Genomic DNA, 21,658 nt, shown 5'->3' with positions numbered 1-21,658 from the left:
AATGGTATTACTGTGCTTTTATAGAGGGCTTTTTCCACTTTTTTTTTTTGACCTCTAATTGAATAAAGACTTACAACAGATTACAAATATTTCATTCTTGTTGTATTTCAGTGCAGCTGAAATCACCTTAACTTTCAACAAACCTGAAACTTGATAATTCTCTGACCTGCCATGTAGTTAATTGTTGTTTTTGCTATTGCTACTGTAGATAGCCAGTGTTGGCATTATCAGTTGTTTACCAGTCTAGGAGAAGCGCTGTGAATTCAGCTTCCCCTATGTCAATGCCAATGTCAACATTTGTTTTGCTGCTAAAGTTAGCATGCTCTGTCGGCATGTCTCAACACATTCTGATACCGAGTCACTGTACCGTCAGGTGTGCCCTGAAGAGGTAGCACTGTTTAAAGGTATTGTCATCTCTTATTATATCGTAAACACAATAATGGCTAAATCCTTTGTCATGACTGGATAATAAACAGCTGCCAATGCTAACAGTGGCTATCTAGCAATAGCAAAATTTACAAATAGTTCCTTAGTTGCATTTAGCCCATTTATGAAGTAGTCTGTGAGAAACACCAATGACCCTTTGAGAGAGAGAAAGAAAGAAAGAAAGAAAGAAAGAAAGAAAGAAAGAAAGAAAGAAAGGAAATCTATTCTTAATCTGTTCAATACCATACTATATATCATATTTATTATATCATTATCATATTTATGACACCACAGCCAATTTAACTGTTTAGAGTGCTGCTAACCTATTGACCCTTTGCAGACACGTCACAATAATCACGTGACGTGGGAGGCGCCATGGTGGACGGCAAGTGAAAAGTGATAATCTGCCATCCTAATGTGACTCACTTCACACGACAACTCCACAGCATTGTTGCTCATCTTAATGCCAGGGCTGCACTGTGGCTCTCTGTGAGGTTGCCGGTGCTGTGTGGAGAAGTGGCTTGTTGCCGCGAGCAGCATGCAGAGCTCGGCAAGCAGGCGCTTCTCCGCACAACACCGGCTCTCCACACACAAGATGACTTTTGATTGAAACGGCCACCGAAGTCGGCCCCGATAATCGTAAATATTGAACATGTTCAATACTTACGATTATCGGCGCCGAACGTTTTCCGAGCCGATTGTCGGGGGAATTTTGACTCTTAACACACCACACACTACAAGAGAATCTTATAAGATAATCTTAAAACCTTAAGATAATCTTAAAACCTTAAGATAATCTTAAAACCTTAAGATAATCGGGCGGTGTCTGTCCGTGGTCGGAAGGGGGAAAATCGGGGCAAAATCAGCCCGATTATCTTTATGTGTGTGGCAGGCTTTAGGCTACATTTAAAATAGAATATCTACTCATCCATCGCAATATTCTATTTGTTTTTTGTTGTTCGCTGTAGAATATCTTGGTCTTCTGTGTTTGCTTTTCCACTGGTTAGGAGCTAAGTCTTTGCCATAATCGCCGCGACCAGTGTTCTGTCGAATTCTGCTACTTGTTGAGAACTGCTACTTTGTGGTTTTGAGCATGCACAGAGCCATATTTTCCAAGTTTAAATTCCACGCCCATATTTTTGTATACCCTGTGTGTCAGTTAAATTGTCCATAATACGACATACTACATGTCATACATGTCCATTTAGCCGATAATACAATACAGTTTAACCGATAATACAATTAATAATACGACACAGTACATGTACTGTGTCGTATTATCAGTAAGCACTTGATTTGCACGCTTCTTTTCTTTTTCTTTTTTTTTTTAAATTGCACGTGTTATGTTCATTTTCTAGCCTTTGGCAACATGTTCGCGTCATTATTAATGGTGAAAATGTCCTTGAAATCCTTATTCTATTTACTTTTAGCCTTTCAACGTTGGATCAGTAGTCTCACATGAAGCGGGAGAATTATTTGACATGCTATTGGACTATCAAAATATGCTACTCCTGAAATAGATTTCCTTACACTTTTTGTACATTTGACACATGAGAGAAGAAAACACTTGGCCTAGTTTGTACCTTTATTTGATATACAGAGGTAGACGGTAGCTTGAATCAGTTTATGCAGCTGTAGCAATTTTTGACAGAGCAGCAGAAATTGACAGAACACCGGCAACAACGTTTTGACGGCGATATGTTTTGATATGAATGTTAGCTGTTGAGAACCAGTTCTTAGGCGGTGGAAAAGCAAAGAACCGGTGCTAGTCAGGCACTGGCTCCGAACCAGCACTGGAACCAGCTCGGTGGAAAAGGGGGCCAAACCCACAGAATGTTACGAGGGTTTTGTTTACCAACACGGCGGATGCGTGCGCAACCTGACTGCAGAAAGAACCAGTTGTCATGGTTACCTTGAAGTTTACTCCATGGATCTGGTGCATTTAAAGCGGTGTTAGCTAGTGATGTTGTCAGCGTAGGCTACTACAATAGTTTATCACCTAACTGATTAAAGTGTGTTTAATAACTAATAAAGTCTGGGTCATTGTGAACAAGAACAACAACTGCATCCTGACTGCGAGCTGCACCTGCATGGCTGAGTTTGTAATTTAAAATAATAAAGCCTAACGTTAATTAATCTTAGCTTACTTTCCATTACTATGCAACCTCGTCTTCACTCACTGTCGTTATTGTACTAAACATTTTACAACTCATTCGCTGCAGTTATACAGCTGTGCCTGTGGCCATATTTAGCTTCATCACCATTCAGACCAACGTGTCTAACAATTATATTGCTCAAAATTAATCTACAATGTACTATTTTCTCTCTTGTTTGCCTTGAAAGGGGTGCGAGTTGACGGTATTCTATAAAACTTGTTTTGTTATTTCTATCAAAACAATTAGTGCAACCAACAGCACAAAAAGACATGATCACAGCTCTTGCTCTCTTTCTGCAGGCGTCATGCGCAGTAGAACGTCAGTGACGTAGACTGATAATCCCTCTATAACACGCCTCCTTGTCATGTCTCACGTCATGTGCAAAGGGGTCAATACAGTCCTTACCCTTTCTTTGTTTAAGCATATTTTGAATATTTTTCATTTATTTATTTTTGCTTTTTATGTAAACATGGATTGCAGGGAGTGCTGTGTTCAGTTCAACTCTTCAACATGCAAAAGGTGAAACACATGGCAGTCCACCAACATCACACATAGTCAACTGGAAAATCCACAAAACCCTTCTTCACACATAAATCCCTCTCCCTCCACCTCACACACACACACACACACACACACACACACACACACACACACACACTGACAAAGCACAGTGCTCAGTCAACACTCCACACTTCCACGTGTCTCATACAGCAAAGCAACAGTCTCATCTTCAGCTATGCTAACTCTTATTGATCATACCAGTGCTGCAGATGCACTCACTGTTTTATGTTGAATGACAATCTACTGATTAAATTGTACAAAGTGATCGGCTTCCACTAAGCTAAATGCTGCAGAAATGGCTCCCCCAATATAACTACACTAATGCACAGGACATGCTGGTATTTCATGATGACCTGATATTCTGAAGCTCCCTTAAACTGATTTAAGGTGGATTTTCCCTTGTTATGCTCATTTCTATCATTACTATTATTGTTATAGTTATTGTTTTCATCTCAACTCAATCTCAATCTTGTTTTAATTTGATGCTTAAATTTATGTTTAAAAGAAACAACTGTGCCTTGTTTCTTGAGAATTTAAATATGAACTGTACCAGTAGTTAAACTGTAAGATGTAAATCAACATGACTGAACATTCAACATGTGCTTAAATGGTTTAGAGAATCAGTGTGACTACATACTAAAATGTCAGTACAAAAAAATAAAAATAAAAGGATTTCTGTGAATAAACATGAAGACAGACTGGGTGATCCAGGAAGCAGATTTCTCTTGATGCAAAACCTAAACTACTGCACACCGTCAGTTATCATGTGTTACTACTAAGTAAGCTAGTACACTGAACAAGCTGCAGGCAACTTCATAATTGAGGAGTTTCAAGTGGTGGCAGAAAGAACATGTAAGATGTCAAGATGCTTGGGTGGAAACAGATTTTCCCTGAACTGTAGCAATTATTACAGTTAAGGTAAAAGTTGAGTGAAAATGGATACATAGATTATCAAAATCAGATCAGCTTAACCTCCATCTTGAGGTGGAGATTCACAGTATTTCGACTCTAGCTTTGGATTTGTCACCTCCACTGGAAGAGTATTTTCTCCCAGGGATGTGCTATAATCTGGGGGAAAAGACAGTAACAATATAGTGTAGTTACAAGTGTAGACCCTCTTTCTGTATCAGGTTTTAAAATGTTGTAATGTTTCCTGGTGTAGATTAATTAGGGTGTGGCTCTGCTGGTTCAATGTTAAACTAAAAGTAAACTTCTTACCTCCCCTAACGTGACTGTCTGTCACCACCAGAAAGATTGCACTATGCAAAACCCAGCCCCAGATTCACTTTGTTTATGGGATTGCGCATCACCAAAAAGAGCCCACGTGATTCATAGACTGAGCAGACAAAATGGAGAGCTACTCATGAGTGCTGTTGATTTTTGTTTTAAATAAAGCCTCTTTGTCATCTTGTTTCAAACTGAATTATTTCCATGTGTAGCCTTGCACATTAAGATTTAGGCTCGAGCCATGTGTCTGGCTCTTGCATAAGATGTGCTGATGTAGTTCAGAGCGTCAGGTGATGGTTGGTTTGTACAGAGGCTTCAGGGAACAACATACTGTCAGCAAATCTAAGTGAATCTGGTTCTGTTTTGCAGTTGGCTCCAAATCGATCTAATATTTTCTAGTGCTTGCATCAGCCCCTCTGTCCCATGTAGTCTCTTGGTGACAATGTCTTTGTCATTCATGTTTTAACTGTCACTTGGATGCTCTGTTTTAGCTGGTAACCAGCTGAACTGATATGGTTCCCGTGGCACCAGCAGGTCGATGTCAAGTCTCTTCTGTTCTTCTTCACTGTTAACTGTCCTGTACCCGATCAATGACATGGCCCCTTTACACACTTCCTGGATGCGTTTGACCTTGCTGTGTGGCAGCAGGGTACGCCAAGCCTCAGACACATTGGTGGCGTTTCGTGAAGTGACTTTAAAGGCTTGTCCCTTGCCTCTTCCGTGGGTAACTCTGTAGATCCACTCCTCCAACTGCGGCGTCATCTCCAGACCTGCAAATTCATACAGTGCAGATATTTCCTCCAGTGTGTTGCGTGCCACATCCTCATAACGGACCATTTTGTAGCGCCCTTTTAGAAAAGGAGGGGGTTTCAGGATGGCCCTTTCATTGATGCGCACATGGCTACGGCAGATTTCCTGCATGACTTCATACGGCACCTCAGCAGGTGGGATGTTTCTCTGCTCCAAGACAGCAGCGCTATCTTGTATAAAGGCACCCGCTGACTGCTCCCTAGACCGAAACACAGCCCGTGGGTCTCGGACCAGGTGGATGATGCGGAAGTCTAAGCTTGGGTCCTGCAGAAGTGGGTAGAGAGATTCCAGCTCAAAAAAGCGCACTTCTTTTAACACCACATGACTGTAGGTGTGGCAGGCTTCCTCTGCCCCCTGCAGGCCAGCGGCATCACACACTTCTTTGCAGCGATCTGGGTCACTGAACTGGTTGCGTGGTGTGAGAGAACAGGCTGGAGGCGAGCACAGAGCTCGACTTTGAGGCCACATAAACAAGGAGGACACATTGTAGTGCTCTGGAAGGTAGGAATCCATCACGGAGAAATCACACTGGAACACACTCCTCAGTAGATCCCTCACGGCCATTCGCAGCACCCGTTTCCTGGGTTTCTCCAGCTTAAACCACACATGCCAAGCGGGCTCCATAAGATAGAAGACAGACGGGTGCTGACTGAACACCTGGCCAAGGAAGGATGAGCCTGATCGCCAGGACGACAGCAGCAGAACATGAACCTTGTCATTGGAGGAGGCAGAGCTGCAGGGACTGAACTGGACAAACCAGCCACAAAACAACACCACTGCTGCACCCTGCAGGATCACCAGGAAAATCATGGTGCTGAGGCTCACTCTGCAGCGGGGCATCATGGGTAATGGTCTCTGTCAGTGGCCTCTGCGAGATGTGGATCGGTTTTTACGTCTTCTGTGGAGCTGTGTTACCTCTGCAACAGAAAGACAGACAGAGAGAGACAGATATTAAATAGCTTTTATGGTTGCCATTGGTATGATAGATTACACTAGAAAATTTCCTCTGGGAAATTTTGAGAGGGCCACGGGAGCTAGTGTGTGTGTGTGTGTAATCACATGAAGTTACCTGTGTGTGGGAGAGGAGTGCGCGCTTACGTGCGCATTTGTATGTTACCTGTGTGTTTTGATGTGTGTGTGTCTGTAACTGTAATCACATGAAGCTGGTTCTAGAGTCTGTGTGTGTGTGTGTGTGTGTGTGTGTGTGTGTGTGTGTGTGTGTGTGTGTGTGTGTGTGTGTGACTGACTTGACACATGTTATGAGCTGCATCCTGTGTCAGTCTGATTTAGCTGTGTGTATGTGTTTACAAACATTTAAACGAGAGCCAGGTGGATTGTTTATGAAGTTAACGAGCTCTGGCCTGAGAATCAGACATTACCACGGCAACTTGAGGTGGTTGCCAATGACGATAGGGGCCCCGCAGGCTGAGGCAGACAGAAACGTGGAGAAAAAGAGCGATTTTCTGCCTCTGCACCAGTCTCGCAAAAGGCTTACGGTGACAAAACGGTAACTCCTATCAGAACAAAACACAGATCAACGGAGCTGTAAGTACTTCCTGAAAAATTTGGTACGATTTGGTGTTTCTACAGTAAATATTTTGGAGACGCTGGCAGTTTTAAAACATCGGCCCGTTCTGCTTCTCTCACAAAATCTTTGTATTGGAGTCAATGAGGAGCAGAGACAGACGTGGCCGCACTCAGAGGCTGATTCTGTAAATTCTGTAAGTCCCTCTGATATTTTGAGCACATGGTGAGAGACAGAACAAGTTTGTCTACAATTTTCTGAAAAAAGTATGTGTGTAGAGTGTAAATTGTGGCCGGGCCAAGTGTGGAAAGAGAAAAAATCTGGAGTTTTTCTGGGCTTTCTCCCACTCTAACTGATGATGTCACCCACTCTGACACGAACATTCCGTGCAATACACAACCATTATAATCTCATAATTTCTCCAAAAATGATCATGGTCATTGATCAGGGATTGATCAAAAACTATATGACCTATCAAAACGTGGAGTAATACGCCAATACACAAGACTTGTGTCTACTGTTTCAAGTTCAAATGAAGTCTCTAGGTGAAAGTATGCCTGAGCAGTAGACGTTTGCTAAACTCCAATGATTGGTCTTTTTCGCTCTTTTTTTTTTGCCCGTCCCATTGACTTCAATGCAAAATTTTGCGCAGTTTTTCGCGACTTATGATGCGAAAAATCCGTAAACTGTTGAGAAAAGTAATAGCATACCAATCCCGATCAAGACGTACGTTTTGATATATAATTTGTAGTGAATCAAAATAGTCCGGAAGATGAAGAAGAAAAATAAGTAGTATAAGTCGCCCGGGCACTGGTCTCTGCAGCTATTTCATAGCTGTGGGGACTAGTGCCCGGTGTGATGGCCCGTGGCCCTAATAATACAACAGATCATATGTTCTGTATGCAGTAGATTACATACAGTATTAGTACTGGTCAAACTAACTCCTGCCCCCCCTCATCTGCCACCACAACTGAGTGAGAGAGGAGAACTAGAAAGATAATCATGGTCAAAACAATATTATAAGACACTGTTCATGGATTTATGGTACAGATTCAGGTACATTCACTCTAGTAGTAGGCCACGGAGGTCTCCAGAGAGTGGGAATAACAGTTCCCACAATGCCCAGGAAAGCACACAGGTGTTGGGGATTCCCAATCAAGGGAGAGGGGACACAAACAGAGGCTGGCTTGAGACACAGTAGGAGAGAAAAAAGAAGAGAGACAATGGAAAGCGGGAGGCTGACCCAATTAGGACCAGGGAATGTTTTGATCCTGATTAATTGAGAGCATAAGAAGCTGGCTTTAATCGTCAGAAAGCCTGATCCTGTTGAGAAGCTGTATTAAAGCATTTATGTTGAACCCTAACAGAGAAAAACCCCTCTGGTTTAAAATATACGGGGTCGCCCATAAAATAAAGTTGGAATTATTATTGTTTTTTTTTAACTTCTTCTTATGAAATTATTGTGACAATGTGATTGTAAAAATTAAACCACAATGAACCTTTATAGGAATAAAAAGAGGAATGTGTCTGAAAACTATTCCAACTTTATGGGTAACAGTGTGTGTATATATATATATATATATATATATATATATATATATATATATATATATATATATATATATATAGGTACAATTTAAGCTTTTGCTGATTGTGAAAACAGAAATAGACACAATGTTGCATAGGACTGTCCTTGGAAGTTTCCAGTACTGCTAACTGAGGTGATGCATACAAGCGCACCATAATCTGTTGCACTCATTGAACAAGTTCTGACATGTTCTCCTCATGTTCAAACCCCCCGGACCCAAAGGTAAACACAAGGTGACAGATCCTTCCTCCTCTCTTTTAACTCCTCTGTCTCCTTATCATTCAGCCTCAGTCCTCCTCCGTAGCTGATTCTTTTATTCTATCTATCTTCTATCTATCTATCTATCTATCTATCTATCTATCTATCTATCTATCTATCTATCTATCTATCTATCTATCTATCTATCTATCTATCTATCTATCTATCTATCTATCTATCTGTCTATCTATCTGTCTATCTATCTATCTGTCTATCTATCTATCTATCTCTAACCCTAGTTAAAGGTAGAGTCTGGAGTTTTGTGTCCAAAAATAAATGCTAGACTTATACAAATGAAATCAGTCTTAATCATCACCTATGGGCTTCTGGCCGTTTACAGGAACCTTTATGGGGCTGAACGGAGTCCCTGTCTGGGGGTAGGTACTCAGATCGGCCTTGAAAAATCGACTTGAGATTTACTCTGTGCTGATTGGTCAGACTCAAAGTAGGATGTGACGCTAAGAGAAAGCCCCAAAATAAGCGGCATTTTTAAAACCCGACGTTACTAAAAACGCAAAATGGCCAGAAAAAGAGAGAATAACTCAGTAAAAGAGTAGCAGTAGGCCTGGTAAAAAAAAGTGTTTTACATATGCAGTCAAAGGATTACGTGACGATCTATCAATTAAAAACCCCATCTTTTTTTTTTTTTTAGAAAGGGTCTATACTGCCAGAAAAAACAACAACAACAAGAGCAGTAAAAAAAACCCAGCTGCACAACAACATCGAAACTGTCGCACATCGCCATAAGACCCTGGTAGATCCTGTCTGCATGAGACACGGCCACCGAGAGGGCCGAGTGAGAGGACAGTTCCTGTAGAAGTTCCTACCCCTCCTTTTACCAGGAACTCCTGCAGTGGAAACGCGGCTTCTCTCCCCCCCTCTCTCTCAGCAGCAGCAGCAGTCAGGACCGCAAAGAAAAAGAAATACAGTCTGAGTGAAGCTGTGGAGCCGTGGGCCAATACCTGGCCGTCACCGACAGCTATGGCTCACCACAACGGCCCTCCTGCTCATTACAACATAACACTGGAGGCTCCCATTGTTGGTGACGGCCAGGTATCGGGCCCATGGCTCCAGAGCTTCACTCAGACTGTGTTTCCTTTCCTTTACGGTCCTGACAACTGCTGATGCTGATGCTGATCGAGAGGAATGCTCTTTCTCTGTAAAGACCAATAATCAACACAAAATGTTCTAATCTCTCTGAGTCAGGTCCATGAAGATGACCAGACGTCTAGTTTATTTCTCTGTCGACTTGAATTGCAACATGATTCAGTCCTTCCAGAAAAATGCAGAGTTTTTGTGTGACTGCAATTTTATGCGATGAAATTGCGTGAATTGGCAAAAATTGCGGGAACCTGCAAAAACTGTGGTTTGATGAATAAAAAAATAAAAAAGTGATTCCCCCAACACTCTGTTCTCACCAGGCTACTATTCGCCCCTTTTGGGCGCTGAGATCACGTGAGCCAAACTGAGTTAGGAGGTCGGTTGGTCCCTGTGTTGCAGACTCAGAAACTTTCCAACGTCACTCTCACGCTCTCCCTCTTCAATATCCGGTCTGGATATGGGTTTGTCTACATTGCTAAACCACGCACTTCCGGTAGGGGCGGTGGCCTTGCCCTGATCTATCGCGAGAGTTCACCATCATTTGAAGTACTGGCTGTGCAGTTGAAGGGACCTGTACCCACCATTATTGTGTCTGTCTATCGTCCACCTAAGGCCTCTTCCACCTTCATCACTGAACTCTCATCTATTTCAGCAGATCTGTGCCATCACTCTAAATATAATCTTAACTGGGGATTTTAATATTCATGTTGACAATCAACCATTGTACAGGCCTGGCGGGCCGCCAGGCCAACCAGAGCCCCCGCCAGGCCAAAAAAAATTAATATGGCAAAAAATAAGCGACATATCCATTCATTCAGAAATCAATAATCATTTCTGTTTAGGAGGCTCTGTGCAGCGCTGTTCTGCAACGCGAGTTAACCTTCTTCGCTGCCTAGTAATGATACAAGTGTGCGAGCATATTATGGGATGTTGAGGTTTATAACAAGTAAACTACGGTGCCGTGGAAAAAAGAAAAAAATATCACGGGCGACAGACGCGCGTCATGCGAGAGAGACAGGGGAGGGGGGAGAAAGAGTGAGAGGAGGGACTGACGCGGAGCAAAGGGACTGTCAGGTGGAATCGAACTGGGTCGCTGCAGCGGGTGTGCTCTACCAGGTAAGATAGGCTGTACGTCGCTCGCGGCTCGTCGCATTCAATCGGCGATTTCACCGAGCGTTTCAGTGACGGTGAGCGTCCTGACGCTGCTTCATTAACGCCGCCACTGTTTCAGACTCGGGGCAGACGCACGCAGTAACAGTCACCTGACCTGTTACAGTTTAGTACTAACCATACCGACGAGCTAACGTGTAACCCTGTTGTCAATAAACACACGTGGAGAGTGCTTCAACCGAACTACACAGCTGTTAGGTGATTGGCTGTTTCCCTGTCGCTGTTGTTTCAATGTCCCACATCCTTGAGTTTTACAGGGGCGTCTCAATAAACTAGAATAACATGGAAAGGTATTTCCAGTAGTTCAAGTCAAAAAGCCCCAACCAAGTACTGAGAGCATATAGATGGACATACTTTTCAGAAGGCCAACATTTTCTTTTTTTAAATACTGAATTAATACTGAAGCTAAATTGTCCACTGTCTACTGCAGCATGTGAATACAAAATCTGATTGGAGGAGCCAGCTATCTGTTAAAATGTTGTCATGGTTAATGTTTTGGCCATTAAAGGTCCTTCAGTTCAAGATTTCAACTGTGATCAGGCATTAAACAGGTGGCTCACCTGTTCAGATAGGGCATGGAGGGTGTAACTGCTATTGGTCAAATAATGTGAAATAGCATTAGATGGGGCAAGTAGATTTGAGAAGTAGCCTACTTGCCCGACAGGACAAGTAGGAAAAAACCTTAACATCGAACCCTGATGTGGGCCTCTTTTATATTTAATAGAGGGGGGGTGCGTGCTAGGGGAAACACTGTAATGACATTTTTTCATAGACTTTATCTCCACACTGATATAGTTTTGACTTCACTCAGTAAGTTACATTTCCAACACACAATAAGGGCCATTTTAGACCTGATCTGCTGCTCTGGTGTTGTTCCATTTAATCTTTCCGGTACAGAACTTACATTTGTCAGATCATAAATTCTTAACTTTTGATGTCAACCTTCCTGTCTGCAAATCCCGTCAAGACCATATCATGTCCTTCCGTAATATTAAGTACATCACCATCACAGAACTTAACAGTTTAATTTCTATGTCAATTTCTCATCCACACCTTTTCTCTGTTACTGAACTTGTCGACCATTACAACAGCACACTACTTACTGCACTGGACACCCTGACTTCATCAAAAACTTGCACAGTGACTTTTTCTAGGACTGCTCCATGGTTTACCTCAGAACTCCGCCAACTTAAAACACATGGCCACCGCCTTGAGTGCCTTGCCAAGAAAACTAGACTCACTGTTCACTCCCAAATGTACTAGGACCACATCACATCTTACAAGACTGCTCTAAATGCTGCCAAATCTGCCTTCTACTCCAACATCATCCACCACGATGGAAACATTACCAGGATTCTATTCTCCACAGTAAATAAACTACTCAAGCCAAAGAAACTGCCACCCACTTCACATCAGCCCTTCATTGTCAGCAATTCTTGGACTTCATCAATCACAAAGTTTACTCCATACATCACTATCTCACCCCCTGCCTGTCTTCTCAGTCAAACACTCCTCGGCTCAATGCTACTGTCCGGTCCACCAGCACTCAGTCTGCCTTCCATCTTCCCTCGAATCAACAGATACCTCAACTGATCATGTCTTCCAGGTCTACTCAATCCACTTCCTACCACATTGGTCGAAGCTTGTCTCCCCACACTCTCCTCACTGATCGCACAAATTGTGCACTCCTCCCTGTCAAATGGTATTGTTCTCTCCCTACTCAAAACTGCTTCAGTCACACCCATATTAAAGAAACCTGGCCTAGGTCCGAATGAATTCAATAACTATTGCCCTATCTCAAACCTCCCATTCATCTCAAAAGTTATTGAACGTACAGTAGCCTGCCAACTTCAAGGCCATCTAACAATAACCTCTTTGAGCCTTTCCAGTCTGGTTTCCGTCCCAATCACAGCACAGAAACAACAGCTCTCACTCAAATTACAAATTACCTTCTTTTAGCAGCGAATTCTGGCCTACTCACCATCCTCATACTCCTAGACCTCAGTGCCACCTTCGACACAATATCTCACACCATCCTCTTAGATCGGGGTCTTCCTCTTTAGTGGTTCCATTCTTACCTGTCTGACCGTTCACAGTTTATCCATAGAGAAAATACCAGATCATCACCCTCACCACTCCCTCATGGTGTTCCACAAGGTTCTGTCCTCGGTCCCATACTCTCTATCATCTATATCCTCCCTCTTGGTAATATCTTCTGTCATTTTGGTATCCACTTTCACTGTTATGCTGACGACACCCAAATCTACATCACCACCAAACCGGACATTACATCACCACTTACTGCCCTTATGGACTGTCTGCAAACCAATACAAACTGGATGTCAAACAACAAGCTCAATCTCAATGGCAATAAAAGTGAAATTGTTTTCATTGGATCCAAATCATCACTCTCCAAATCCCACCCCCTCAGTATTCTCATTGACGGCTGTTTGGTCCCCACTTCAACTGAAGTTAAAAGTCTTGGCGTTATTTTGGACAGTACCCTCTCATTCACATCCCACATCAATAACATTGGTCTTTTTCCATCTCCACAATATTTCCAGTCTCTGCCCCTCCCTCACCCGGCACGCCACCAAAATCCCCATAAATGCCCTGGTCACTTCCCGCCTGGATTATTGCAACTCCCTCCTCACCGGTCTACCACAGAAACTCATCCACCGTCTACCGCCGCCAGAATCATCACCCGTAACAAGTCCTCGAATCATATTACACCAGTCCTCATGAAACTCCACTGGCCCCCTGTCCATCATACATTACAAGCTCCTTCTGCTAACACTGAAAGCTCTCCATAACCAGCCAAATCACGTGATTTACACGTAGTGAGCGTGCTTGCCGACGTGCTGCAGAAGGCGGTTAAAGGCGGAGGGAGTATCATGGATCTATGGTAACGAGGCAAAGCCAAACAAACAAAAACAAAACGTATGAACTATGAAGCGCATTACCGATTATTTTAAAAGGGCGACAGAGCCAGAAGCTGTGGACCCACCGAGGCCGAAATGGTGGAAGAGGACGAAATGGACGAGGAAGAATTACCGTTAGATGAAGAAGCTAACGTGACTGAAGAAACCGGAGGAGCAGGCAATAACGCTACCATTCCCAGCCGTAAAAAGTACAGGTTTAATGCTGACTGGCAGAAAACATTTCCTTGGCTCCTTTACGAAAACAAATTAATGTATTGTAAGTACTGCAAAGCGCAGAAGCAAGCAGCTGGAAAGTCAGTTTTTGTCACAGGCAACGCAAACTTCAAACGAGATACTTTAGTGAAACACAGTAAATCGAATAGGCATACCGTGTGCAGAGATGCATTCAGAGCGGCACAAAAAAAAACCTTGCAGGCAGCTGAGAGGAGACAGGTCGTGGCTGACCTCCAAACGGGCCAGACGACCAGATTACAAAAGCTGCTGGGACAATATCCTTTGTGTTTAAAGAGATTGAGGAGACTTTGATTTTGCATTTAGAACTAGTTGGGTTGTAACTAATTGGTTAATTTCATTTGAAATTCAAGGACATTGACCCCCTCCCCTCCCCTCAAAATTCAAGCACCTTCTGTGAACCCTGCCTGTTGTATGAATGTTGTATGTCATAACACAGGTCAAATAAGCTTAAGTCTGTTGTCAGTACTTGTTACAGTATTATTCTCTGCACTTTTTGGAGAATTTGACTTGCTGACTCAATCTCAGTTGCAGTGTGCACATGGATTGCACCAATAAACAACTCATGTATTGTCATACATGAGTTGTTACAGTATTGTTCTCTCTGCACTCTTTGGACAATGTAACTAAAACTTAAAACGCTATGAATTGAATTGTTTTGCTTATAAATGCCTCCTCATTGACCTCATATCACTTTATTAAAGAAAAACACATTATTTGGTAACTTTTCATCATGCCCCTAAAATTATTGTGTGCTACTAGATTCTAATGTGCACCAAAACTAGTGCGGCCTGAGGAGGTGGTCTCGGTTCGGCTCCAGCCGAACTCTGGTGCGCACTTGTTGATGTGTGAAAGCAACCGCACTCTGGTGCGACCCAACTGCCAGGTGAACTCAACAAGTTTGAGCTAAAAGGGCTCCTGTAGTCGTTGACAACGGGTTAACGCAGCGGGGAGACCGCCCGGTGCTCCGGTCCTACGGAGCTCTGTCCCCACAAACGAAGCAGCAGCAGCGGGGCAGCCGGTCGGTGCGTGTCCGCTGAGTCGCTCAGACACCGGACAGGTCGGCGGGTCCGTCCCTTGTGTCCGCGGAGCAGCTGATTACCGAGCAGCAGAGGTCCGCCCGTGTTTATACCGGGAACTAACGCAAGGGGGAATCGTTTGTCTAAAGCCTATAAAGCCGTATAAATAAAGTAAAACATAAAGCCGAGAGCATGCCAATAAACAAGATCCACTTTGTCATCTCCATTTTTGCGAGCTCACGTCAACTCCTGCAAACCACTGCAAACAACCTCTGCGGGCGGGCAGTGTTTACATCAGCATGCGCGCAGCTATGAAAGAAACATGAGAGAAACAATCGCGGTTGCCGTGTCCACACGCACCTGCTGAAACCAACCCCGGCCGAAAACCTTACCCTGGACTCCGGTTTCAGTGTTCCAAAAGTGTGGTTGCTTGTGGACAGAACATAGAACCGGGAACATTATGTTCACGGTTTCAAAAATACCTGGGTTCGTGTGGACTAGGCCACAATAACAGTTCCAAACGGTCCAAAGTTATAAACAAATACCATGTGCTAACAAACTAACAAAAATGAAAATAAATCCATGGAGGAGAGGTCTCAACGGGGCTGAAAATTAAAATCCGACACGAACCGCGGTTGAGGCGCAGATCTGACCCAATCCGAGTCTTTTGTGTAGCCTATATTTTCGGCACTCCGGACCCAAACACGAAAAAAAAAAAAAAAAAGACAACCAGAGTGATCTTAAACCAGAACTTGGCCTGAATCAGCGTGTCCAGTCGGGCCAGTACGAACCAGCACGCCTGGTGATTGAGAACCACTGAAGACCAGCAGCGTGTATTGTGTTGTGTCAGTTTCTGTGTCAATAACGTTCTCACTGCAAACAAACCACTCCAGGGCTCGATTGGAAACGAGCTGAGACCACCTCTCCCAAGCGATCTCGGCCCGCTTGTTTTGTTCCGAATCCAAGCCTGAATGCTGTGTTCACATATGACCAAACGAACCGATCTCTGATGTAAATCACCCCCTGTTCCGGAACAACTGGTCTCTGTCCTTACTGCCATCACACTGCACAACAGCTCAGCCACAGGAAGTGAAGTGGCTCATGATACTAATTGAATTATTATTCATCATGAATAAATTATATTTCCGTTGAGTCATATAAAATGGGAAGAAGTAAAGCATGAAACTGTTGTTTTTGTATTTATTTGCGCTGAAATGTACGCCAGGCTGGTGTAATAGAAAATATTACAGCGGAGAGCAGAGATCTGTGTGCTGAGACAGAGACGGGTCTTGAATCATGTTAAATTTCTCCTGATCTGTTGGGAGAAAATCATTTTGATGTGAGAATATTCTGAGGATCTGCAGCTTGAGAAAAGTAGATCCATTATCTATTTCAGGCCAAAGAATTGTTCTTGCCCTGTCTCCTTTCTCATCTGCCTCTGATCCTGTGTATCAAATAGATCAATACGTTTCTCAAGTTTGACTTATTCATCAAGATGGAGACAATCTGTTCCCAGTTAGAGTTCATGTCAATTCTATCTTAAGACTTTGCTGCTCACTGGGAAAACGGGTGTTTCTCCCTGAGATTTACTTATTAAGCTGATGCCACAACCCCCACACATCCACTGTTCCCGAAGCCCAGCTTGTGTTCTGATGAATGATTAATTAGGCAGAGAACTGGCATAATCTAAAAATCTATATTTGCAGCCTTGATCACAATCACCTGAAAATCAGGTGAGAGTGGAAACTGAATGAACAGTTTCGGACCTGATGACCTGTTTCTTTCTATAACTCTTCCCTATATACGGCTGTGTTTCATTGGGAGTGGATCAAGGCCAGTTTCAAAAGACTTTCCACACATTTCCTTGAAATCAACACCACATTGGATTGTTCAACAGTCTGCACAGCAGGAGGATGTTAGCAAGAAATCAAAGAAGACCCAGAAGTGCATTTGACTAAGGCCCCGTCCACACGAATACGTTTTTTTCGAATCCGAATAAATACTTTCGGATTGGCGTTGTGTCCACACGGATACGGCGTTTTGGGGGGGTAATAACAGTATTTTTTGAAAACGGGTTCCAGAGTGGGAAAATTTGAAAACGCCGCCCCAGCGTTTTCGTCTGGACGGCCAATACAGATTTTTTCTGAAATGATGATGTCATACATCTACAGATCCACACATCTACCTGTAACCTGAGACACACACCGCTACAGCAGCTACCATAGACTGTAAAAAGAATGGACGTAGCACCCGTGACGTCACCCATTGGTTTGGGGGAGTCTGTTTTGTGCCGCTACTACGGGGGTTTGAACTGCGCCATGTTGGATTTCACTTGCCATGTTTGGAGAGGTGCGGCTGTTAGCCGGCTGAGAACCCGCCCACTGGCCTCGAAGCAGCGGTCTCCGGACCTGTCACTCAACGTTTCCGCGCCCTAATTGGCCAGAACTTTAAACCTAATAATAGTAAAATGGTAGAGTTTAAAAAAAATTCACCCCCCTCAGAGTGTGTGCGGGGGTAGAAACTATCGGTTGAGACCAAAAAACGTAATGGTACCAGGCTTTGATCATGTTTATTGAGGATGTAAAGTCTGCTATTGTAACATGGGGGTCTATGGAGAGTTGCTCCCTTCTGGAGCCAGCCCCCAGCGACGGTGTGTGAGTGGAGAAAAAGTCATTCAAAATAAAAGTCTTATTGTTGAGAGATCTGATATTGATTAGTGCTATTGATAAGATGAGTATCAAAGCAAACCATCATGGCTCTCATTGTAATGTTTGCTCCTCTCTGGCCTGGGACATCCACAGTTGCCTTGGCCTTTAGCCTTTAGCTAAAAAAAATGGACTCAGATGTATTTGAAATTATTCTTATTATTTCATTTTATTGTAAATATGTTAATATGATTTACTATAGATTTCAATGTGGCTGCAGCAGAAATGCACTGTCCATTCCATCATTCTGTTTTTAACTGTTTTGAACGCAGTGCGTTAGCATTTGAAAAATGTGCTGCAAAAGTGTAGTGTTTTGCAGGTGGTGGGCTAGTAACTGGTAACTGTGGTCTGTAATAGCATTTTGTGTAAAAGCAATGAAAAGTGATTGACAGTTTGCTCCACATGGACTTCTGATTCGCAGACTGTGAAGAGTTTTGACAATGTGACTTCAGTTATACCAACTTGTGATTTACAAACACCTAATACATTTTAACACTGACTGACTGAACATGGCCCTAACCCTAACTAAAATGATATGGGAACAAATATTATTTACCTTATCTTGATTTTTCTAACGTCCTAGTGTGTGGCATTAGGCTATGTGTTTGGTAATTGCTATAACAACTCTCAGCTTAGGTCAGTTGGTGTTTTGTGAACACATTTTTAATTCACATCTACCGAAAGACCGAGTAGTTGCAGTTGCTCAGAAACATGCTGTTTAAACTTGTCATCTTCCCACATGAAGGAGCATTAAATCAACCTTATCGGGGTGGTGTCAGGATGCTGTGCAGCTGCACAGACTATGAGCGGAGAGAGCACTGTGGTAGGATGATAAATAAACTGCTCAGCCAGGGCCACCTTCAATATCAACCTCAAACAGCTGCTCTTCTTGTTAACTCCTTTGGCTTACGACTACCCTCAATAATAAATGCAAAACACTGTGCAAACATCTCACATTGCAATGTTATGGTCATTAAAAACTGATGAGCTCAGCCACTGATCATTAAGTACAACAGTCAGCCTTTGTGATCTGTCTGGTAAAATAGTGTCATACTTGTACCTACAAGCAAACTGAGATTACATGTGTGTACTCACATGTTGACTCACTGGGTAAAGGAATCACAACGGCATGGACAGAACTGCAACTAACCATTCATTTCCACATTGTCTGAGCTGATGATAATTAATAAACTGGTGAAGGTCAATAAATTATGTTTACGGTGGCCCTGAGGCCTCAACGTACTAAACACAAGCAAAGACACAATGCACTACAAATTCAGCAAAAGTCCTCAGTGATGAGGAGTGATGGACGCGGCTGGGGTTCACTTAAGTTCAATGCCCCTTCTTAGTAAGTTGTGAAGATGGCTACCTGTTAATGCGTTTGAAAATAGGGTGAGTCTGTATGCCTCATTATAATGTCAATATCACATGAGTAACATATTGACTACGAGGTAGTAGCCTATAGATGCAGGGTTGTAGTGTGTTTGTGTAGGCCTATGACACAAACCAAACTTTTTTGCTACACCCAAAATATTTATACACATAAATGCCTGGGTTGGTTTTTTTTGTCTCAATCCAGTCCTGATTTAGGGCAACTTCAGATTTGACAATTTTCACAAACTATCAATGTAGGAAGATGCAGATATGACTGACAAGCACCAAATCAATTTCACATTGTGTTGTTTTCTGTTACCTCTGCTGTCAAAATGAATAATTCGTTTCATCTAGGTTTTTTTTTTTTTTTTCATTGCCCATGTCACGTAGGCTATAGCTCCTGTTTGCGGCTCACATCACCGCCACTCTGTCCTCCTCTGCGGGGACACTGAGACACTGGCGCCGGGTCCGAGTCTCCAGCGAGTGTGTGCATCTAAAAACTTGTGGCTGTTTATTTTTGTTCCACCTCGGGACACGATCCGGGGCTCAGGTGAACCTCAGCGGGCTGCTCTAAAACCTGCTGTTATGGAGCAGTAACTTTAGTAGCTTGTCCACCCGCAGCGGGGAGGGAGATGGCACCAAACCGTTTGCTCACACAACCAACAGCTACGTGTGTCTGAGTGAGTGTCGAGGAGGAAAAGTCGCCAAGTTGTTGATGCGTCGCCCCCCAAAAAAGTGCGTCCGCTCTCAATCGCGCTGCGGTCCGCCTGGCCTCTCCCACCCTAACCCTGCAACAGTTAGAGGAAACAGCCGGTCCCGGTCTTACCTGGTCCTCGGTGTTTGTGCCTGGAGACAAAGCCGGTTCGTAGCCCTGTCCCCCTCTCTCCTCTCCTCTCCTCTCTGCGCTCAGCCCGCAACTGCTCGGCTGCGTGCACTGCTCGGTTTGTGAGACGTGGCCTGCCGGGGCCGGGCGGACTGGCAGTGGACTGGGCGGGGTGTAGCGGAGCGAGGGGGTTCGGGGACAGTTTCAATGTCTCAACAGCAGGATGACGGAGGCTCCGTGCTGAGGACTAACCTCTGAGCTCCTTTGTTACATCTGCTGAGTCATGGCTAAGTTTACAGAGCCTTCTCGTCAGGTTTTGGACCATGTTTCCCCTCAACACAGTCCAGTAACAGATGACTAAACAGACCTTCACCTGCCCTCAAAACTTCACATCTCACTTTAGATAACCCAACATCTCAAAACAACAGGTTTTTGACATTTTTGTGCAATCAGTCAAAAATGTCTTAAAGTGTATTTTGTTTTTCTAAGATCTGAACCACATGATTAGCCTACATCATCATTACACAACTAACTTTATGAAGCTTAAAGGTGTAGGGTGAAGTCAGGTAAAATGGGCCACTTTTTGGTAAACGATTAATAAGACCATCAAAAACGCTATGCATGAAATCCATTGATATTTTAAAAAATCGACATAGGTCTCTTAAATGTTTCTGTGTGAAAAAAAAATTAAAAAGTATAATTATTTTGGAATTATGAGAGTTAAAGTATCGGGATATTCCCTCTCGAGGTACGATGAAGGTTCAGGTAAAATGGGCCAGCCGTTCAGTTAAATTGGGCCAAGAGAGAACAACACAGTAATTTTAGCAGAAATCATTTAAATTTTAATAATTAATTGACACTACTACTAAACTACAACACTAAACTTAACATTAACAGTGAATACATAAGAGGTTGAAGACATTTTGTAATCTTAAAATGCATTTTAAAATTGCATGATCATGTTGTTGCTATGCTCTTTGTTAACTGACTATGTTATAGGCTCTTTTACTGTGTGTGTATGTGTGTGTGTGGCATTATAGATGCCATTTTTTCCCCCACAGTGCTAATGGCACCATAAGTGGCACTGACCAACCTTGGATATATATCTAACTTTGAACATGTTTTGCACCCTCAATTTCTGTGTAACTTCAGTGTAAGACTGTGTTTTGTATGTGGCCCATTTTAGCTGAAATGCATGGCTCAATTTACCATGATGCATTAAGGTAAATTGAGCCACCCACAAAAAATGCATTTAAATTAAAAATAAGTAAGCTTAGCAAGAATTTTGCATTCTATCCAATGGGGGGAATCACAATGTGTATTATAAATCACATTTTTTATTGTAGATGTGTTTTTTTACGGAGTTATCAACCTTATCAGTTTCAAGTGAAATTTGTTTGCCAGGCCACTTTTCGCACACTTCTCCTCAGCAGGCTGGATATAAAGCATTGTCCCACCCACAACAGCAACCAGAGACCACTCAAATCAATTGTTTTTTGTCAAGTACAGTTGTAGCAACAATTTGAAATCATTTACAGCCATTGCCTGTTAAAACTTAAAAAGCTAGGAGGCTCAAACCTTAACTGGCTCATTTTACCTGATGGCCCAATTTACCTGATGTCACCCTACAGAAAAGAAAATTGAATTTGAGCCCACTTTGGGTCATAAAATTAATGTGATAACTCATCTATCAGACGATGTAGGCCAAACTTTGTGCAAAATTCTATTTTTGAGTAAATCCG

General features: G+C 43.0%; 1 protein-coding gene across 1 annotated transcript; it reads right to left on the bottom strand.

Moving 5' to 3' along the window:
• Window positions 1–4,777: 4,777 nt before the first annotated feature.
• LOC310987996 (carbohydrate sulfotransferase 6-like) lies at window positions 4,778–19,993 on the bottom strand. Its single transcript, XM_083974474.1, has 2 exons — window positions 19,920–19,993; window positions 4,778–6,097 (listed from the first exon to the last, which is right to left on the bottom strand). The coding sequence occupies exon 2, from the start codon at window positions 6,021–6,023 to the stop codon at window positions 4,833–4,835; it is 1,191 nt and encodes a 396-aa protein (XP_083830600.1). The 5' UTR covers window positions 6,024–6,097; window positions 19,920–19,993; the 3' UTR covers window positions 4,778–4,832.
• Window positions 19,994–21,658: the final 1,665 nt, after the last annotated feature.

This window comes from Trachurus trachurus (assembly GCF_905171665.1).
Source record: "Trachurus trachurus genome assembly, chromosome: 6".
Classification (NCBI taxonomy): domain Eukaryota; kingdom Metazoa; phylum Chordata; class Actinopteri; order Carangiformes; family Carangidae; genus Trachurus; species Trachurus trachurus.
This window is presented reverse-complemented; position numbering and strand designations above follow the sequence as displayed.

Excerpts from the sequence above, each read along its gene's own strand:
- LOC310987996 (XM_083974474.1), bottom strand. The coding sequence starts at position 6,023 with ATGATGCCCCGCTGCAGAGTGAGCCTCAGCACCATGATTTTCCTGGTG.